Here is a 20,312-nt window from a genome sequence, read left to right on the forward strand (position 1 = left end):
AGTAGGGGAAGCAAAAGTGGATGGGAATCTGGGAGGCAGTGACCATGAGTTGGTTGAGTTCAGGATCCTGACACAGGGAAAAAAGGTAAGCAGCAGGATACGGACCCTGGACTTCAGGAAAGCAGACTTCGACTCCCTCAGGGAACGGATGGGTAGGATGCCCTGGGGGACTAACATGAAGGGGAAAGGAGTCCAGGAGAGCTGGCTGTATTTCAAGGAATCCCTGTTGAGGTTACAGGGACAAACCATCCCGATGTGTCGAAAGAATAGTAAATATGGCAGGCGACCAGCTTGGCTTAACGGTGAAATCCTAGCGGATCTTAAACATAAAAAAGAAGCTTATAAGAAGTGGAAGGCTGGACATATGACCAGGGAAGAGTATAAAAATATTGCTCGGGCATGTAGGAATGAAATCAGGAGGGCCAAATCGCACCTGGAGCTGCAGTTAGCGAGAGATGTCAAGAGTAACAAGAAGGGTTTCTTCAGGTATGTTGGCAACAAGAAGAAAGCCAAGGAAAGTGTGGGCCCCTTAATGAATGAGGGAGGCAACCTAGTGACAGAGGATGTGGAAAAAGCTAATGTACTCAATGCTTTTTTTGCCTCTGTCTTCACTAACAAGGTCAGCTCCCAGACTGCTGCGCTGGGCATCACAACATGGGGAATAGATGGCCAGCCCTCTGTGGAGAAAGAGGTGGTTAGGGTCTATTTAGAAAAGCTGGACGTGCACAAGTCCATGGGGCCGGACGAGTTGCATCCGAGGGTGCTAAAGGAATTGGCGGCTGTGATTGCAGAGCCATTGGCCATTATCTTTGAAAACTCATGGCGAACGGCGGAAGTCCCGGATGACTGGAAAAAGGCTAATGTAGTGCCAATCTTTAAAAAAGGGAAGAAGGAGGATCCTGGGAACTACAGGCCAGTCAGCCTCACCTCAGTCTCTGGAAAAATCATGGAGCAGGTCCTCAAAGAATCAATCCTGAAGCACTTACATGAGAGGAAAGTGATCAGGAACAGTCAAAATGGATTCACCAAGGGAAGGTCATGCCTGACTAATCTAATCGCCTTCTATGACGAGATAAGTGGTTCTGTGGATGAAGGGAAAGCAGTGGATGTATTGTTTCTTGACTTTAGCAAAGCTTTTGACACGGTCTCCCACAGTATTCTTGTCAGCAAGTTAAAGAAGTATGGGCTGGATGAATGCACTATAAGGTGGGTAGAAAGTTGGCTAGATTGTCGGGCTCAACAGGTAGTGATCAATGGCTCCATGTCTAGTTGGCAGCCGGTGTCAAGTGGAGTGCCCCAGGGGTCAGTCCTGGGGCCGGTTTTGTTCAATATCTTCATAAATGATCTGCAGGATGGTGTGGATTGCACGCTCAGCAAATTTGCGGATGATACTAAACTGGGAGGAGTGGTAGATACGCTAGAGGGCAGGGATAGGATACAGAGGGACCTAGACAAATTGGAGGATTGGGCCAAAAGAAATCTGATGAGGTTCAATAAGGATAAGTGCAGGGTCCTGCACTTAGGACGGAAGAACCCAATGCACAGCTGCAGACTAGGGACCGAACGGCTAGGCAGCAGTTCTGCGGAAAAGGACCTAGGGGTGACAGTGGACGAGAAGCTGGATATGAGTCAGCAGTGTGCCCTTGTTGCCAAGAAGGTCAATGGCATTTTGGGATGTATAAGTAGGGGCATAGCGAGCAGATCAAGGGATGTGATCGTCCCCCTCTATTCGACATTGGTGAGGCCTCATCTGGAGTACTGTGTCCAGTTTTGGGCCCCACACTACAAGAAGGATGTGGATAAATTGGAGAGAGTCCAGCGAAGGGCAACAAAAATGATTAGGGGTCTGGAACACATGACTTATGAGGAGAGGCTGAGGGAACTGGGATTGTTTAGTCTGCAGAAGAGAAGAATGAGGGGGGATTTGATAGCTGCTTTCAACTACCTGAGAGGTGGGTCCAGAGAGGATGGTTCTAGACTATTCTCAGTGGTAGAAGAGGACAGGACAAGGAGTAATGGTCTCAAGTTGCAGTGGGGGAGGTTTAGGTTGGATATTAGGAAAAACTTTTTCACTAGGAGGGTGGTGAAACACTGGAATGCGTTACCTAGGGAGGTGGTAGAATCTCCTTCCTTAGAAGTTTTTAAGGTCAGGCTTGACAAAGCCCTGGCTGGGATGATTTAATTGGGGATTGGTCCTGCTTTGAGCAGGGGGTTGGACTAGATGACCTTCTGAGGTCCCTTCCAACCCTGATATTCTATGATTCTATGAAACAGAATGCCAGATAGGCCATTATCTCAGTTCTCAGAGGGATGCCTTCAGCTGCTGGGAGAGTCCTTCTCATTTAATGGATTTCTTTAAAAATAAGCAACAATACAAACAAACCATTAAACTATAGAGAAAAACTATGGGATAAGTTTGACTCGCTAAGCAGAGAAATAGCCCAAAATGAACAAAGGGAATTTTACAGACGCAAACACCAATTCACATCAATGAACTACTGAGTTGTGTCTTGTAGACGGCACCAGGGCCATGGCATTTCAATGGACTTTTCACCACTTCCATAGGTGTACTATTAAGCCTACGCTTCACTCAACTGAAACACATTACTCTGATTCTGTTCCCTGGGGATCGCCAGAATTAAATGAGCATGCTGGAGCATTAAGTGATCTCACTTAAATGAGCATTAAGTGGTCTTTCCTGTACAAGTAATCTACAGTTTCAATCCCAAGATGCCAAGGCTAGGAGTTCTCACAACTCATCCTGCTGTCAGCTGAGGGACTATCTATGAACAACAGCACCTAGGATTCAAAACCCTAAAACACACTGGAGGCAATGGAGTTCCTCCAGGTTTATGCTTCATTTCCCCTGAGTGTACACACAAAGAAGGTACGATAGTGTAGATGTTCTACCACCACCCAATAGCTTACCTGTTTGGTCTTTTTCACCAATCTTTACTTTGGCCGACGGGCTGCTGTAAGGTCCCATTCCAGCTTTACTGATGCAGGCTGTCCGGAAGGCATAAACCAAGCCCCTGGAGAGATTACTGGCATAGTAGCAGCAATCAGCCATGTCAGTAACAAGGGTCTTCCATTCACCATCTTGGCCAAGCAAAGAGAGACACAGGTTAGCACTTGTTCTAGGGATTATCGGGTGTCTTTTGTGCCACCAATTACTGCTATTCTGGGAGTGCAGAAAATTGGTGGCATATTTAAACGAACCAGCTGGGGCTGAAATTATAACCTCACGTTGCCTTGTCATGTTTGAAGTGATCTCATATTTTCACTTCTGAAGCCAGATATTTTATATTAGAGCCATGCAATGCTCATTGCAGGGGGTGGCTGTGAATGCGTTTGTAGTTTCAGTTCATGTAATTTCATACCTATCCTCCCTGAGCTCCACTTTGAGATTTGAGGTTCAAACATGAACCCCAAACTCAAAGCAAAACCCTGCTCAAAAAAACGCTGTACTTTACTTAGCTTCATGATGAAAGCAAGGAAAACCGAAAACATCGCACAACTATAATTAAGAACCATAAATAAATCCCCAGAATAATTTAAACCTGGGCCCTAGATCACTCAAGGTTTGTTAGGTTGGATATTAGGAAAAACTTTTTCACTAGGAGGGTGGTGAAACACTGGAATGCGTTACCTAGGGAGGTAATCTCCTTCCTTAGAGGTTTTTAAGGTCAGGCTTGACAAAGCCCTGGCTGGGATGATTTAGTTGGGGATTGGTCCTGCTTTGAGCAGGGGGTTGGACTAGATGACCTCCTGAGGTCCCTTCCAACCCTGATATTCTATGATTCTAAGCTCAAATGACCTTTCAAGGACTCTAGTAAGGGTTTTAGATTTGTAATGGAATCCCGATCCAGATGAGTCTCATGTGATTCTGAGTTTTGTTGAGAACATTTCACATAACTCTACTTTTTATACATTCCGGTTTGCATACTGCAGTTACACATTGTGTTATATAGTATTGTTGTGTCAGCAGGGAAATGGATACACCACAGGCCCAGGGTTAGGGAACAACAGGAACAGATTTATTCAGGTATAAACCCTCATAGAGGAACAACTCCTTACCTAACTCATGACTATCCAGAATGAACTACATATGTATTCAGTGGTTCTCAAACCTATATGATTGCACCCTGCTTCTTTGTGTAGTAGTTTACACACACACCCCGTGACACAAGTACATATACTGATAAAAAAAATCAACATGCAACTCTCACTAAACATTAAAAACAGTAAGGCATTGATTCAAACAGAGCCATTTAAGTACATAGCAATGTAAATTTTAAGTGAGATACTGCTTACTGGCATCACATTCTTGTTACCAGTGTGATGGGTTTGCCTATTTTTTGGAGCACAGCAATTTCCATCCTGGGTTGGATGCTTGAAACAGCTCTCCAGAGATCCCCTTCTACCTTCAATTAAATGGGCACCCCGCGTGGTAGCAAACAGTGGCAATGACTTTGTGTAATGCTGTGCCAGCTTAACAGAAATCCGCCAGAATGCACAGCACCATCTGGAGTCCAATACACAGCATCATCCGAGGACCTGATATGATTCTGGCCGAATCAGCGTTGCTAGTTATTCATTGCTGTGGGCAAAATGTGTGCAGTATGTTCTTTTCCCCGAAAGTTTCTCATGCCCACCCCTCCCAGCAGAATACCTTCCATGCCCCCCAGTCTGAAAACCTCTGATATACACAGATCTAGAGGAAGGCACATAGGACAACTGGGCCCAACTACATTTGGGTGAAATTTTTCGGACAAAACTTTTTTCCTGACAAAAAGTGCTGAATGGTGACATCTAAATGTTTCATGAATTGATGTTGATTTTACTGAACTGTTTCAACTGAAAAGAAGCTAAAAAAATCAGAAAAGCTCAAAACATTTTATTTCAACATTTCAAAATCAAATCCGCTGACTTTTGTTCAAAACAATTTTGCCTTTCAAAATTTTATTTTGGCCATTTTTAAGCATTTTTAATTAAAAAAATGTTTTAAAATGGTCAAAATAAAACCTTTCCATTTAATTAATGCCAAAACAGTGTTTGACCTGAAATTAAATTAAATTTAGTTTACTCTACAATTCTCCCAAAATTTCAAAATTTTTTGCTTTGGGTTGACCCAAAATGATCTTTTCCCCCTGATTTTTTAGAATTGCCATGTAACCAAACATCCGTTAGTTGCACAGCTCTAGGCCCAATGTGGGTGACCTGTAGGTGCTACTGCAAGGTAAATATTTAATATTATTAGTAATAATAAAAGGAACTCAGAGAGGTCAGGCGCTAAAGGCTCTGATCCAAGGCCAGCTGAAGTAAATGGAAAGATTCCCAGTGACTTCAGTGGGCCTTGCATCAATCTCTGAATGAGTCAGGCAACCCAAATAATATATGACTAAAGGTATAATTATCTCTGAATCAAGGAGACTGTCATTGCACAGATCTTGTACAGGATACTGATGGGAAACTACGTTCTTTGGCACATGGACTGTCTTTTTATTCTGTTTGTACAGCACCTAGTACAATGAGGCCTTGATCCATGACTGGGGCTCCTTGGCACTATGATACTACTACGACTGGACAATCATGATAACAATAATGAGAAGTGGAGACTATCTAGTTCTGCTTTACCTTCGCTCTTGCACTGTACAGTATACGTAACCACGGTGTTAGATTCCACAGGTTTCCAGACCACTTGCACTCCATCCTCATATACCTCCACAATATCAGGGGCGGGGGGACTAGCCAGAACTTCTGTGAGGGAGGCACGGAAAATTAAGGATGTCATAGACAATAGACAGACATGAAGGCCTAGACCCCTCTTCCTCTAACAGATGAGTAATTTTACAGTTGTAGATTTTCTTCCATTCCAAACAGCTGATCCCTTTTGGAATGGTAAACTCTGTTTGCCTGATTTCAAACCTATCAAAAACTTGAAAGTTGGATTCAAACTAGAGTGTTATTGACTTTCCATTCCACTTAGGAGAGACTCTGAAAAAAGGAGCAGAGAGAAAGAACTCAAGGCAAACTGCAGCAAGCATGGCGGAAACAAACACATATATAAACTCCTCTATATAAGGAGCAGAGATAGGGAGGAGAGAAAAATTCCATGGAAAATATAAACACAATCTGTCAGATGCATGCTTGGTGTAAACTCCATTAACTTCAACAGACTTACATCATGGAAGAATCTGACTCAGTATATACAATGAATACAAGCTATGCATTTGCACCAACCTAGTTCTGGGAGATAGGTGAATTCTTCGTAGGTAAAAACATATTTTGGTTGTTTTCTAAAACAGAATAATCTTTGAAAAACCCAGGAGTTTGAAAAGGTATGCAATTTGAACTAGTTTTGTGAACATCAGTTTACTAACCATCACATTCTATCAGATCCGCCTATCCTTACTTCTGAATGTCACTTGCTTTAGTTTTTATAATGATCTTACTTGCTAAAAAAAAATGGTATTTGTATTTCCAGCCTCTATGTTCCAAGGTCTTCCAGTTCCAACCATCTAAATTAAGGTTTCTACACTACGGTCAATGCGTCAGCTTTCACCAAGGCACCTTGAAGCATCTGTACTATTGGGGTGTTGAGGCTAAAGTGCAAATGGAGACGGATACGTCGCCTTTGCTGCCTTCCCATCTGGAACTTTCTCTGTGAGTTCCCAGAAAATGAAGTATCCCTCAGTGGAAGAAAATCTATTATGCAACATGTCTGCTAATTCTGGATATAATCCTCGAGTGAGAGCTGTACAAACCAGGCATCTACTTCCTTGAATTACTTCCAGTTCTTACCTGCCTTCCTTATTACACAGGAGGTGGATGCTGTACCCAGGGAGTTGCTGGCCGCACATGTGTAAATACCAAAATCCTCATCCATAACCACCAATATGGTTAAAAGCTGAAAGTTTTTGAGTGTGGCTGAGATCAGTATCCTACTGCTGCTGCGAATGGGCACCCCATCTGTAAGGCAGAAGGAATAAGTCCTTAAATTCTACTGAGATGGCTAAGCCCTGGTCTACACTAGGACTTTAGGTCGAATTTAGCAGCATTAAATCGATGTAAACCTGCACAGTCCACACGATGAAGCCCTTTATTTCGACTTAAAGGGCTCTTAAAATCAATTTCTTTTCTCCACCCCTGACAAGTGGATTAGCGCTTAAATCGGCCTTGCCGGCTTGAATTTGGGGTACTGTGGACACAATTCAACGGTATTGGCCTCCGGGAGCTATCCCAGAGTGCTCCATTGTGACCGCTCTGGACAGCACTCTCAACTCAGATGCACTGGCCAGGTAGACAGGAAAAGAACCGCGAACTTTTGAATCTCATTTCCTGTTTGGCCAGCGTGGCAAGCTGCAGGTGACCATGCAGAGCTCATCAGCAGAGGTGACCATGATGGAGTCCCAGAATTGCAAAAGAGCTCCAGCATGGACCGAACGGGAGGTACGGGATCTGATCGCTGTATGGGGAGAGGAATCCGTGCTATCAGAACTCCGATCCAGTTTTCGAAATGCCAAAACCTTTGTCAAAATCTCCCAGGGCATGAAGGACAGAGGCCATAACAGGGACCTGAAGCAGTGCCGCGTGAAACTGAAGGAGCTGAGGCAAGCCTACCAGAAAACCAGAGAGGCGAACGGCCGCTCCAGGTCAGAGCCCCAAACATGCCACTTCTATGATGAGCTGCATGCCATTTTAGGGGGTTCAGCCACTACTACCCCAGCCGTGTTGTTTGACTCCTTCAATGGAGATGGAGGCAATACGGAAGCAGGTTTTGGGGATGAAGAAGATGATGATGATGATGAGGTTGTAGATAGCTCACAGCAAGCAAGCGGAGAAACCGGTTTTCCCAACAGCCAGGAACTGTTTCTCACCCTGGACCTGGAGCCAGTACCCCCCGAACCCACCCAAGGCTGCCTCCTGGACCCAGCAGGTGGAGAAGGGACCTCTGGTGAGTGTACCTTTTAAAATACTATACATGGTTTAAAAGCAAGCATGTGAAAGGATTACTTTGCCCTGGCATTCGCGGCTCTCCTGGATATATTCCCAAAGCCTTTGCAAAAGGTTTCTGGGGAGGGCAGCCTTATTGCGTCCTTCATGGTAGAACACTTTACCACTCCAGGCCAGTAACACATACTCGGGAATCATTGTACAACAAAGCATTGCAGTGTATGTTTGCTGGCGTTCAAACAACATCCGTTCTTTATCTCTCTGTGTTATCCTCAGGAGAGTGAGATATAATTCATGGTCACCTGGTTGAAATAGAGTGCTTTTCTTCAGGGGACACTCAGAGGAGCCCATTCCTGCTGGGCTGTTTGCCTGTGGCTAAACAGAAATGTTCCCCCCTGTTAGCCACAGGGACGGGGGAGGGTTGAGGGGGTAGCCATGCGGTGGGGGGAGGCAAAATGCGACCTTGTAACGAAAGCACATATGCTGTGTATGTCATGTTAACAGCAAGGTTTACCCTGAAAGAGTGTAGCCACTGTTTTATAAAATGTGTCTTTTTAAATACCGCTGTCCCTTTTTTTTCTCCACCAGCTGCATGTGTTTCAATGATCACAGGATCTTCTCCTTCCCAGAGGCTAGTGAAGATCAGAAAGAAAAAAAAACGCACTCGAGATGAAATGTTCTCCGAGCTCATGCTGTCCTCCCACACTGACAGAGCACAGACGAATGCATGGAGGCAAATAATGTCAGAGTGCAGGAAAGCACAAAATGACCGGGAGGAGAGGTGGCAGGCTGAAGAGAGTAAGTGGCGGGCTGAAGACAAGGCTGAAGCTCAAATGTGGCGGCAGCGTGATGAGAGGAGGCATGATTCAATGCTGAGGCTGCTGGAGGACCAAACCAGTATGCTCCAGTGTATGGTTGAGCTGCAGCAAAGGCAGCTGGAGCACAGACTGCCACTACAGCCCCTGTGTAACCAACCACCCTCCTCCCCAAGTTCCATAGCCTCCACACCCAGACGCCCAAGAACGCGGTGGGGGGGCCACTGGCCAACCAGCCACTCTGCCACAGAGGATTGCCCCAAAAAAAGAAGGCTGGCATTCAATAAATTTTAAAGTTGTAAACTTTTAAAGTGCTGTGTGGCATTTTCCTTCCCTCCTCCACCACCCCTCCTGGGCTACCTTGGTAGTCATCCCCCTATTTGTGTGATGAATGAATAAAGAATGCATGAATGTGAAGCAACAATGACTTTATTGCCTCTGCAAGCCGTGATCGAAGGGAGGAGAGGAGGGTGGTTAGCTTACAGGGAAGTAGAGTGAACCAAGGAGCGGGGGATTTCATTAAGGAGAAACAAACAGAACTTTCACACCGTAGCCTGGCCAGTCATGAAACTGGTTTTCAAAGCTTCTCTGATGCGTACGGCGCCCTCCTGTGCTCTTCTAACCGCCCTGGTGTCTGGCTGCGCGTAACCAGCAGCCAGGCGATTTGCCTCAACCTCCCATCCCGCCATAACGTCTCCCCCTTACTCTCACAGATATTGTGGAGCACACAGCAAGCAGTAATAACAGTGGGAATATTGGTTTCGCTGAGGTCTAAGCGAGTCAGTAAACTGCGCCAGCGTGCCTTTAAACGTCCAAATGCACATTCTACCACCATTCTGCACTTGCTCAGCCTGTAGTTGAACAGCTCCTGACTACTGTCCAGGCTGCCTGTGTACGGCTTCATGAGCCATGGCATTAAGGGGTAGGCTGGGTCCCCAAGGATACATATAGGCATTTCAACATCCCCAACAGTTATTTTCTGGTCTGGGAATAAAGTCCCTTCCTGCAGCTTTTGAAACAGACCAGAGTTCCTGAAGATGCGAGCGTCATGTACCTTTCCTGGCCATCCCACGTTGATGTTGGTGAAACGTCCCTTGTGATCCACCAGAGCTTGCAGCACTATTGAAAAGTACCCCTTGCGGTTTATGTACTCGGCGGCTTGGTGCTCCGGTGCCAAGATAGGGATATGGGTTCCATCTATGGCCCCACCCCAGTTAGGGAATCCCATTGCAGCAAAGCCATCCACTATGACCTGCACATTTCCCAGGGTCACTACCCTTGATATCAGCAGATCTTTTATTGTGTGGGCTACTTGCATCACAGCAGCCCCAACAGTAGATTTGCCCACTCCAAATTGATTCCCAACTGACCGGTAGCTGTCTGGCGTTGCAAGCTTCCACACGGCTATCGCCACTCGCTTCTCGACTGTGAGGGCTGCTCTCATCTTGGTATTCATGCGCTTCAGGGCAGGGGGAAAGCAAGTCACAAAGTTCCATGAAAGTGCCCTTACGCATGCGAAAGTTTCGCAGCCACTGGGAATCGTCCCAGACCTGCAACACTATGCAGTCCCACCAGTCTGTGCTTGTTTCCCGAGCCCAGAATCGGCGTTCCACAGCATGAACTGCCCCATTAGCACCATGATGCATGCATTGGCAGGGCCCATGCTTTCAGAGAAATCTGTGTCCATGTCCTGATCACTCACGTGACCGCGCTGACGTCGCCTCCTCGCCCGGTTTCGCTTTGCCAGGTTCTGGTGCTGCATATACTGCTGGATAATGCGTGTGGTGTTTAATGTGCTCCTAATTGCCAAAGTGAGCTGAGCGGCCTCCATGCTTGCCTTGGTATGGCGTCCGCACAGAAAAAAGGCGCGGAACGATTGTCTGCCGTTGCTCTGACGGAGGGAGGGGCGACTGACGACACGGCTTACAGGGTTGGCTTCAGGGAGCTAAAATCAACAAAGGGGGTGGCTTTACATCAAGGAGTATTTCAGGCAGGACTTCATGGAGGGTTCCAATAAGAAATGGTGCACCTAAGTTATTGTTCTTATTGGAACAAGGAGGTTAGCCTGGCCTCTGATTGATACATGGCTAGATTTACCACGCTGCACCTTCTCTGTAAGTGACTGCAGTGTGACCTAGAGGAATGAGTCCCCTAGACGGGGGAGGGGAGTACAAAACAAATCTGGTCTATTTCTTGTTTTGATCCACTCCATCTATCTTTTACATCTTTGGCTGGCAGCAGACGGTGCAGAAGGACTGCATGCCATCCACATCTCATGGCTGCTCGGCAGAAGATGGTACAGTACGACTGCTAGCGATCCTCATCTCTTGCCTGCCCGGCAGAAGATGATACAATACGACTGCTAGCTATCGTCATCTCTTGCCTGCCCGGCAGAAGATGGTACAGTACGACTGCTAGCAATCCATATTGCCTGCCTGCTCACCATAAGACAGTTCAATAGGACTGACTGCAGGACTAAAGAGAATGACCTGGTCAAGTCACTCCAAATTTAGTCCCTGTGCCCATGTCTGCCCAGGCGCTCCCAGCTGATGTGGCCAGGAGCACCTCGGACATGACGATGACGGCTACCAGTCGTATTGTACCGTCTGCTGCCAGAAGGCAATGGGTTGCTGCTACTGTGTAGCAATGCCGTACCGCGTCTGCCAGCACCCAGGAGACATACTGTGACGGTTACCTGAGCGGGCTCCATGCTTGCCCTGGTATGGCGTCTGCACAGGTAACTCAGGAAAAAAGGCGCGAAACTATTGTCTGCCCTTGCTTTCATGGAGGGAGGGAGGGAGGGAACGGGGGCCTGATGATATGTACCCAGAACCACCCACGACAATGTTTTAGCCCCATCAGGCATTGGGATCTCAACCCAGAATTCCAATGGGCAGCGGAGACTGCGGGAACTGTGGGATAGCTACCCACAGTGCAATGCTCCGGAAGTCGACTCTAGCCTCAGTACTGTGGAAGCACTCCATCGAGTTAATGCACTTAATGCACTTAGAGTATTTTCTGTGGGGACACACACACTTGAATATATAAAACCGATTTCTAAAAAACCAACTTCTATAAATTCGACCTTATTCCGTAGTGTAGACATACCCTAAAAGTCGCTTCTTATCCACTCCCCTTAACCTTCTCCTGGAACTTAGAGTCTCAATCATCTTTATTGTGCTATAACTCCAGATCCTATCATTAAATTGTCCCAAGTCCTCAAATGAGAGTTTACATCACCTCTGAACCAGTCAATGTGCAGAGGGAAATGGGCAGACGTTTGGCAGGACAGAGTCACAGACTGCCCCAGGGCAACATCCTGATCCGTGAGCTCTTCTACAAAAGAAGGTGCTGAAAGAAAGAGGGAAAGCAGCATTTCAGATAGATTAAGACAATTACATATGTAAATCACAAGCAACATAACAGACAGCGTCTTTAATCAGACTAGCTTTCAAGGAGCGCCGATGGGAAAAAACAAACTTCTTTCACGCTCTTGTATGCATTATGCCATCCCTCCTCTTTTTAGGCCCCAGTGACCACATAGTAATGTGACAGTTCAAAAAAAAAAAGTCCTGCACGTCATTCAATGTCTTTTCACGGTGTGCCGGCCCAGACCCTGGAAGGGAGATTACATTACAAGCAAGCTGCCTAGAGAAGACCCAATAGCTTCAGAAGGTAACACAGATATAGTAGTGATATGCAGCATACTTTTTCTTTAGTAAGTGTAGCACTTGTAATCAGTTCAACAGTTCTTGGAAAGTACGTTAGTGCTTTGATAGGACAGTGATGAGTGCTCTAGAAATTAGCTGATGATAGATAGAGAGATAGGCAGACTGACAGATACAGAAGCCCTCTCTTTAGCCAGTCAGCAGCTATACCATAGGCAGCAATGGAAAAGTTTCCTCCCTATAGCTTTGCCAAACGTCATATGTCTCAGGAGATAATTAATGTTAGCCTTCTGGCTAAACTAGAGGACAAGCTAAAAGAGCCAAGAAGGGCTACTGAAGGTCTGAATGTTCACAAAGTCCAGTGAAGGAACTAGAAACTCTTACGACTGTGCTTATTTAAGTCCTGGATTTACCCCTACCCAGCTTGGAGGAACCTTCTGAGTGGCAGCTGGCCACCACCCTTGCCACTTCCAAAATACTGTGCAATTTAAAAGCTCCCAAACAATTCAGAGATGAAAAGGCAAATCAGGCCCCTTTGAAGTCCTTCTTTAGAAACATAACTTTTGTGGCATTTATGGTATCCTTGTCCTGCAGTCCACAACTAAACAAACCTTCCATTGGCTTCAATGGCAGTCTTGCCTGAGTAAGGAAAGCTGGATTTGGGCCTTCATTTGTAGACATATATTCTACAAAAGGACATTTAACAGTAGATGCCATTTTGCTTTGAAATGTGTTCATCTAAAAAAGCCCTGGACACCATGGCAGTTATTTTTTCCACCAAAAAAAATGATTTTGCATTTCAGGTCAAGAGCTATACTTTAAGCATCTGAAAACCGCACAAGGTGATGGAGTTGCTGCAAAGATGGAACAAAGAGAACTGCTGGAATTCCTGCTAGTGTGTGTAAATTACCAAGGTTTTCCTCTACACAATTCTTACAAATCTTGCAAGTTACATCTCTCTCAGCTTCTCAAATACTAGCCTGGTACAATTATATTCCTCTGTGATATTTCACAATAAAACTAACTGCTAACTCATGCCATAAAGGTACCTTTCTCCCTTGTTTTGAGGCTTGATAATTTCATTGATTCTAAGGCCAGAACAGACCATTGTGATCATCTGATCTGACCTCCTGTATAACACAGGCCATAAGAACTTCTGCCAAAAAACTACTAGAGCAGATCTTTTAGAAAACATCCAATCTTGATTTAAAAAGTATAATGATTGAGAATCCATCATGACCCTTTGTATATTGTTCCAATGATTAATTACTCCCAATTTAAAAAATGTATACCTTATTTCCACTCTGAATTTGTCTAGCTTCAGCTTCCAGCCATTGAATAATGTTATCTCTCTCTCTTTGCTAGACTGAAGAGCCCATTTATTAAATATTTTTTCCCCATCAAGTCAGCCCTTAACCTCTTTGTTAAGCTAAATAGATTGAGTTCCTTGAGTCTATCACTATAAAGAAAGTTTGCTAATCCTTTAACCATCCTTGTGGCTCTTCTCTGAACCCTCTCCAATTTATCAACATGCTGCTTGAATTGTGGGTACCAGAACTGGACACAGTGTTCCAGCACCAATCGCACCAGTGCCAAAGAGAGGTAAAATAACCGCTCTACTCCTACTCAAGATTTCCCTGTCTCTGCATCCCAGGATGGCATTAGCTCTCTTGGCCACAGCATTGAACTGGGAGCTCATGTTCTCAGAATTAAGGGAATGGATGGATGGATGAATGGATCAATGAAGTCCTGATTTTCTCTTTTAATACCCTGCAGCCCCATTTAGAGACTCTCTTTCTGGTATGTCACTTCCCTGCTTCTCAATGCCTATTTCAAAGAATTTAATAGTAGAAGCCAGTCTACTAAATCAATGACATTTTAATTGCAGCATATAATTACTATTATCTGTGGTTCATGTGATTAGTTTAGCAGTAAAAATGCCATGAGTTTCTTATTAATGAATTGCCAGTTAATACCAAAAGTCATGGCAAGTTTAATAAAAGGCCCTGGGGCGAGGATGATATTAAGCTGTAGTAGGGCGGATGATCTGTGGCAGAAAGACACACTATATGGCACAACCTAGGTGCGGGAAAATTGAGCGTATAGACAGATTCTATTCTCCAGATTCTGGTCTCATTGATGTAGGTATAAATCTGGAGTAATTCCACTGACTTCAGTGTAGTCACTCCAGATTGACATCAACTTCACTGAAGGTCAGAACTGTGCCCCATGTTTTACATTCAGGGCTAGAGAGAATACCAAATATTATACTGAAATAAAACACTTAGCCGCAGAGGATGGAGGGAACTCCACTAGTCAGTACAGCCGGATCCTATTCCTATTGATGTTCCTGGGTGTTTTGCCACGGGGATCAGGATATGAAGGATTACCCCTCTAGGTAAGTGGAGCGGCTGATGTTATTTCATACTTAAACCTAGCTTAAAGCTTTTAAATTGCATCTGCACTTGATTATTGCACACAAGTCGAATGTATAAACTGATGAATATAAGAAGTGTGGAGGGGAAAGAGGAGAGAGAAGGGGTAACAGAGCCCATGTATATTGTTAGGCCCATTTACACCCTCAATGAGATTTTTACCTTCCTTTTGCTCCGGTTCAGGGGCTGGCTTTCCTTTCAGGATTCTTGAAATATGGGCAACAGAAGCTTTTACTTTCTTCTTCAGAGTCTGCTCTACTGACTGCTCCATTGAGTGCGATCTGCCATAGAGTTTAAAGAGTCCTGATTTGCTGTGTGTGGAGCTTCTCTGCTTACCATCTGAGTCCTTTTGGAAACCACACATTGTCTGGGGTTCAGTTGTCACATGGCCCTCAGCTCCTTTTCCCGTTGGTGGTTCGGAACCTTTCCCCAGCCTTCGAAGGGGTTGCCCGACATCTTCGGAAATGTCCAAAAGGTTTTGTCTGGTTTCCCCCGTCGTGGCATCTTGTGAGTTATCTGAAGGGGATTTAACGTCCTCCTGAATGCACAGTCTTTTATACTGATGCAAATGTCCTTTAGTCGCAGGAGGTAATTTAACCTTTTCGCCGAAGGGCATAAATCTTTTACCGATTGGTTTGGTTGGGGGCTTCTTGACGTTCATAAATTCAAATGGAAAATATACAATATCGTAGAGATCTGATAGGTTCAAATATGCAGGCTCTACCTCAGAGATATCAAATTTTGAAGTCCCGCTGCCAGTGCTAGGCATCTCTTCTGAGAGGTCTTTAATCTTCACTAAGGAAACTTCAGAGTGTTTGTCAGGTTCCTGGCTATCAGAGATATGACTAGATCTTTTTCCAGAACCTGAATGATCAGACGGGGATATGCTTGCTTTGCTGGAACGAGTGCTTTTGATTGCTAAATCCCCTAGATGTTTACATTCATGAGAAGCCACCTTTCCCTCCTCAGTGACTACACTCAACAGAGCTGGCATACTCAACTTATCTTCCACTGCAGGAACTGGTGCAGCTGATTCTGTAAGATCAGCCTGGTAAATGCCCTCTTCTCTTTTACTCCATGGCACAAAATGAGTGGGATGTCTGGTGGCTGTATGACCAGCTGGACCTTGGTAGAACATTTCTTTTGGAGGGGAGAAGTGCTTTTCACATCCCTCTTGAGTAGAAACGGACTCTGCTAAAACATTCATATCTTGAGAAAGACAAACCATCTCTTCAACCAAGTCCTCCAGGACAGCAGACTCTGCCTTGCTGTAAACAGAAGGCTTCTGATGTGAGCGTTCCTGGCTTTCACCCTCGACAAGTGAAACAGGGGAAGTCTCTAGAATAGCTAGGCTTTCACTCTCTGAGTCTGCAGATTTCACCTCGCTGCAAACTGAAGGCTTCTGAGGTGACTGTTCCTGGCTGTCACTCTCATAGACTGGAAGCGGGGCAGTTTCTCGTTGTGGAATTGTGAGAATAAAAAGGCTTTCACCCCGTAGAACAGCAGACCCCACCTTAATGTGAACAGAAGGCACCTGACAGGAATGTTCCCGCCTTTCACCCTCACAGTCTGAAACTGGGGCACTTTCTGGTGGCGGTGTTAGAATCATTGGATGTTTTCCTGCCAAAACAGTGGAGGCTGTGCCCAAGTAATCAGAAGGCTTCGGATGTAAGCATCCCTGGGTTTCACCCTGGCAGACTGAAAGTGGAGCAGTGTCTGGTTGTGGAGCTGTTAAAATACTTGGGCTTTCACCCTTACAAGCTGGAATTTGGGCAGTCTCTAGGAAAACTGGGCTTTCACCCTGTAGATCAGGAGACTCTGCAGCACTGTGAACAGAAGGCTTTGGCTGCTGATGTGCGCATTCTCTTCTCTCACTCTCGTGGCCTGATATTGGGGCTCTCTCGGATTCGGGAACAATCAAAACGGAGCTTTCACCCTGCAGAAGTGTAAACTCTGCACCACTCGGCTTCAGTGTCAGCTTTAAATGCTCTTCACTTTCACATGTGTGAGCTGACACTGGGGCTGTGTCTGGCTGCTGAGCAGTTAGAATCAGGCTTTCACCTTCCAGAACAGCTGGCTCCACATCCATGTCAATGGAAGGTTTTGTCTTTTGATGTAAATGCCCCTCACTTTCACCCTGGTGGGCCGACACTGGGACCTTCTGTGGTTGAACAGCTAGACCCGGGCATCCTTCATCACCACACTGTGCAGAAGGGACTGGCTGTTCTTCTGAACAATCCTTCCTAGCTTCCCTTGAGTCCTCCTCCATCAAATGCTCCTCAGGCCAAACCTTGCCAGAGTCAGTAGATATGTCATGCTGCTGAGCTAGTCCAGGATAACTCCCCTGTGACGTTAGATCACAGTCTTCTTCCAGAATGTCTTGCTCCTTGGCTAAACTTACGGCTCTTAGTCTGTAATCATCCAGGGAACGGCTTCTGCTGGACACCTGAAGGGTGTGACGTGAGGGTTTCCTCGCAGTATCAAAGGAAGCCGATTTGGTCAGAGGGCCTGTCACACCTTCTCTGCTTTTTCCATATTCTTCATCACCAGACATTCCTTCTTCTTCTTCTTCTTCCTCCTCCTCTTCTTTCAATTCAAACTGTTCTAGAAGGGGTTCCCGTAGACCACTCAAGGGTACCTTTAAATACCCTGCTTTCCTGAAGGCTCTTCTTGTTCTGTCAAGGTACCTTCTGTAGTCTCTGCCTGGTGAGACAGGTAGACGTGTAGGAGCCTCAGACGCTTGGCTGTAGAATGTGCTTTTAATGACACTCTGTCTGGGGACACACAAGGGTGGTTTCTCCATTGCAGCTCCAGTCTTTACGATTTTGTCTTTGTCCGGTAATAACGTGTCTGTTTTTCCTTTTGGTGGTGCCAAGTCCGATGTATCTAAAGTGGCTGCCTTCACCAATGAAGGCTGTTCTGCATCACTCTCTTGGGACTGATCTTCTTTTTCATCTTTGATTTCTGAACTGATCACCTCTGCTTTCTGAGCAAAGGCACCTGCCATTAGTACTTTGCTTTCTGTAGGTGGCTTATCATCCAGCTCACTTTTCACTAAAGCGTATTTCCGTCTCATGGGTTTTACTGGCGGCACCAAGACCTTGGAACGTTTCTCTTCTGCCGCATAACTTGGAGGTTCTTGATACCTTGGTGAATCAAACACAGGCAAGTGCAGTTCTGGTGTAGAGCCAAAGTGCCCTCTCCTGGGGAAGGATGCGTTCTCATCGTCTGAAGAGGAGCCAGGAGTAGTGGAAGAACTACTTTCTGCAACCAGGTGTCGGGAGATGCCTAGCGACGTGTTTTTGTGAGTTCTCTGTAGGATTTCTGGAATGGATCTCATTACCAGTATAGATTTATAGCACATGAGCGAACGCTGAAAACAGAAAAAAATACAACATAACCAAAAAGCAACCTAGTGATGAGAGTGGTGTAAACATACACGGCAAGAATTATGCTATATATCCTCAGAATTGTTAACACACATAAGAGCTGCACAGCATATTGGCATTATTTCTTTCTGTGCAATATGTTTTGACAGATTCATTTCTGGGCTGAACTCTCCTCTCATTCACTGACTTCAGTGGAGGTATTGCTAACTTACACCTGTGTGAGTGGAGAACCAGGCTGCTGATTGACATTTTCAAAGCAGTGCAGGGGATTTAGCCACAGGTCACTTATTTCTATTGTTTCACTGAGTTTCTTAATTAAACATACAAGGCCAGATCCTTAGGTAAAGTAAAATGGCATAATTCCACTGCAATCAGTAGCACTCCACTGACATACATCAGCAGAGAAGCTGGACCCCGGCGTGCTTCCTTATGTTATTATGTACTTCATTGTTTCTTTGGGAACCTTTTTGCTTCTGTGTTGCTACTGATTGCAGGCCTTAAAATGAATAAAACATTTAAATAGATGTAAATACCCATATTCCACATGTGTTATATAATACAAAGGGATATGGGGGTATTCAAAACTACTAGGCCTGGCCCAAAGTTCAAAGACAGATTATCAGAGGTTTCCACTAATAATAATAAGCACTCACATAGTACTGTTCATCTACAAGGTACTTTACACATATCAGCTAATGAGTTTATCACAACATACCCTTGAGATAGGCAGTGTTATTCAATTTGTGCAAATGGAACACGTGCGGCTGGGAGGCAAAGAACTTGTTCCTACTGACAGAATGAATCAGACTCAGAGAGGAGATCAGCAATCAGAAGTTCCTGAGTCCCAACCCCATCCTCAGACCAATCTTAAGAACACACTAAAATACAGGTATCCAAATTGTTGAGGTAAAATCCTGGCTCCAGCAAAATCAGTGGCAAAACTCCCATTGATGTTTATATGGGGATTTCACTCTTGGTCTTTAGTATTCTCAGCATTTTGTGCATCGAAGCACAAAGTCTTTTTGTAGATTACGAAACAAGTCATCTAATATTCAGAAGTCATTGGTGACCTCAGGCTAAGCTATTACCAGCAGGACAGTGGGGTGGGAGGAGGTATTGTTTCATGATCTCTGTGTGTATATAAAGTCTGCTGCAGTTTCCACGGTATGCATCCGATGAAGTGAGCTGTAGCTCACGAAAGCTCATGCTCAAATAAATTGGTTAGTCTCTAAGGTGCCACAAGTCCTCCTTTTCTTTTTGCGAATACAGACTAACACGGCTGTTACTCTGAAACCTGTCTTTACTCAATGTCCAGAAGGGGCTTCCCTCTTTCATTGCCCTGGGCTGGATCATGCCACAGAAGGCAAAACACTGGTGAGAGCTGGAAGACCTGTATTTTTTCAGCCTGGATATCTTATTTTTGCCACATCCACTGAACCTTTGCCCTTTGACCGTATTCCCTTCTCAGAGGCACACTGAGGAGACCTCTGCTGCACACCCTGCACTTGCGCTGCAGTCTTGAAAAGAAGAGACTTTTTTAAAAAAAGAGCAAAATAGACTGAGGACTGCTGACCTGCCACTTGCTTCGAGCCACAATGAACTTCAGCTGTTTTGTGTTAATAAAATGAGCCTCTTCTAGCGGGAGATTATGCTGCAAAAAAGAAGAATGAGGGAAAAAAGTGTTGGTCACAAAATCTCAATGACATTTTCAATGGCGTTTAAGATTTAGAAACACAGGTACATAGGACTAAAAGGGACCTCCAGGATCTTCAAATCCAGTCCCCTGCTATTGTAGGAAACCCCTTCCTATCATCCTGGTCAGATTTCACTCTCCAGGGGACACAGCATATTTTAATTCAAGGAAAGGTCCAGTTGTTTAGCTGCAATGGGCCAAATCTTGAACTCCTTATTTAGTGTTGGCTCTATCTCTCATTGTGGACCAATAAGAAGACATCTTGAACAAATTTCCAATGAGACCAGAATCAGGCCCTCATCATATATATACAGACACAGTGTCAAGGACTGCAGGTCCCAAACCCAGGGTCACAG

The 20,312-nt window shown here is 45.1% G+C and overlaps 1 protein-coding gene across 1 annotated transcript in view; it reads right to left on the bottom strand.

Moving 5' to 3' along the window:
• Positions 1–20,312, bottom strand: part of OBSCN (obscurin, cytoskeletal calmodulin and titin-interacting RhoGEF) — a 291,841-nt gene that overhangs the window by 12,655 nt on the left and 258,874 nt on the right. The window contains exons 92-99 of the mRNA XM_078851342.1: positions 19,837–19,914; positions 16,936–18,247; positions 15,037–16,311; positions 13,489–13,527; positions 12,012–12,122; positions 6,805–6,972; positions 5,638–5,760; positions 2,929–3,099 (exon numbers count right to left, since the gene is read on the bottom strand). Coding sequence (XP_078707468.1) covers positions 2,929–3,099; positions 5,638–5,760; positions 6,805–6,972; positions 12,012–12,122; positions 13,489–13,527; positions 15,037–16,311; positions 16,936–18,247; positions 19,837–19,914 — 3,277 coding nt within the window. The remainder of the gene's footprint in view (positions 1–2,928; positions 3,100–5,637; positions 5,761–6,804; positions 6,973–12,011; positions 12,123–13,488; positions 13,528–15,036; positions 16,312–16,935; positions 18,248–19,836; positions 19,915–20,312) is intronic.

The sequence above is a fragment of the Lepidochelys kempii genome, chromosome 2 (genome assembly GCF_965140285.1).
Source record: "Lepidochelys kempii isolate rLepKem1 chromosome 2, rLepKem1.hap1, whole genome shotgun sequence".
NCBI lineage: Eukaryota > Metazoa > Chordata > Testudines > Cheloniidae > Lepidochelys > Lepidochelys kempii.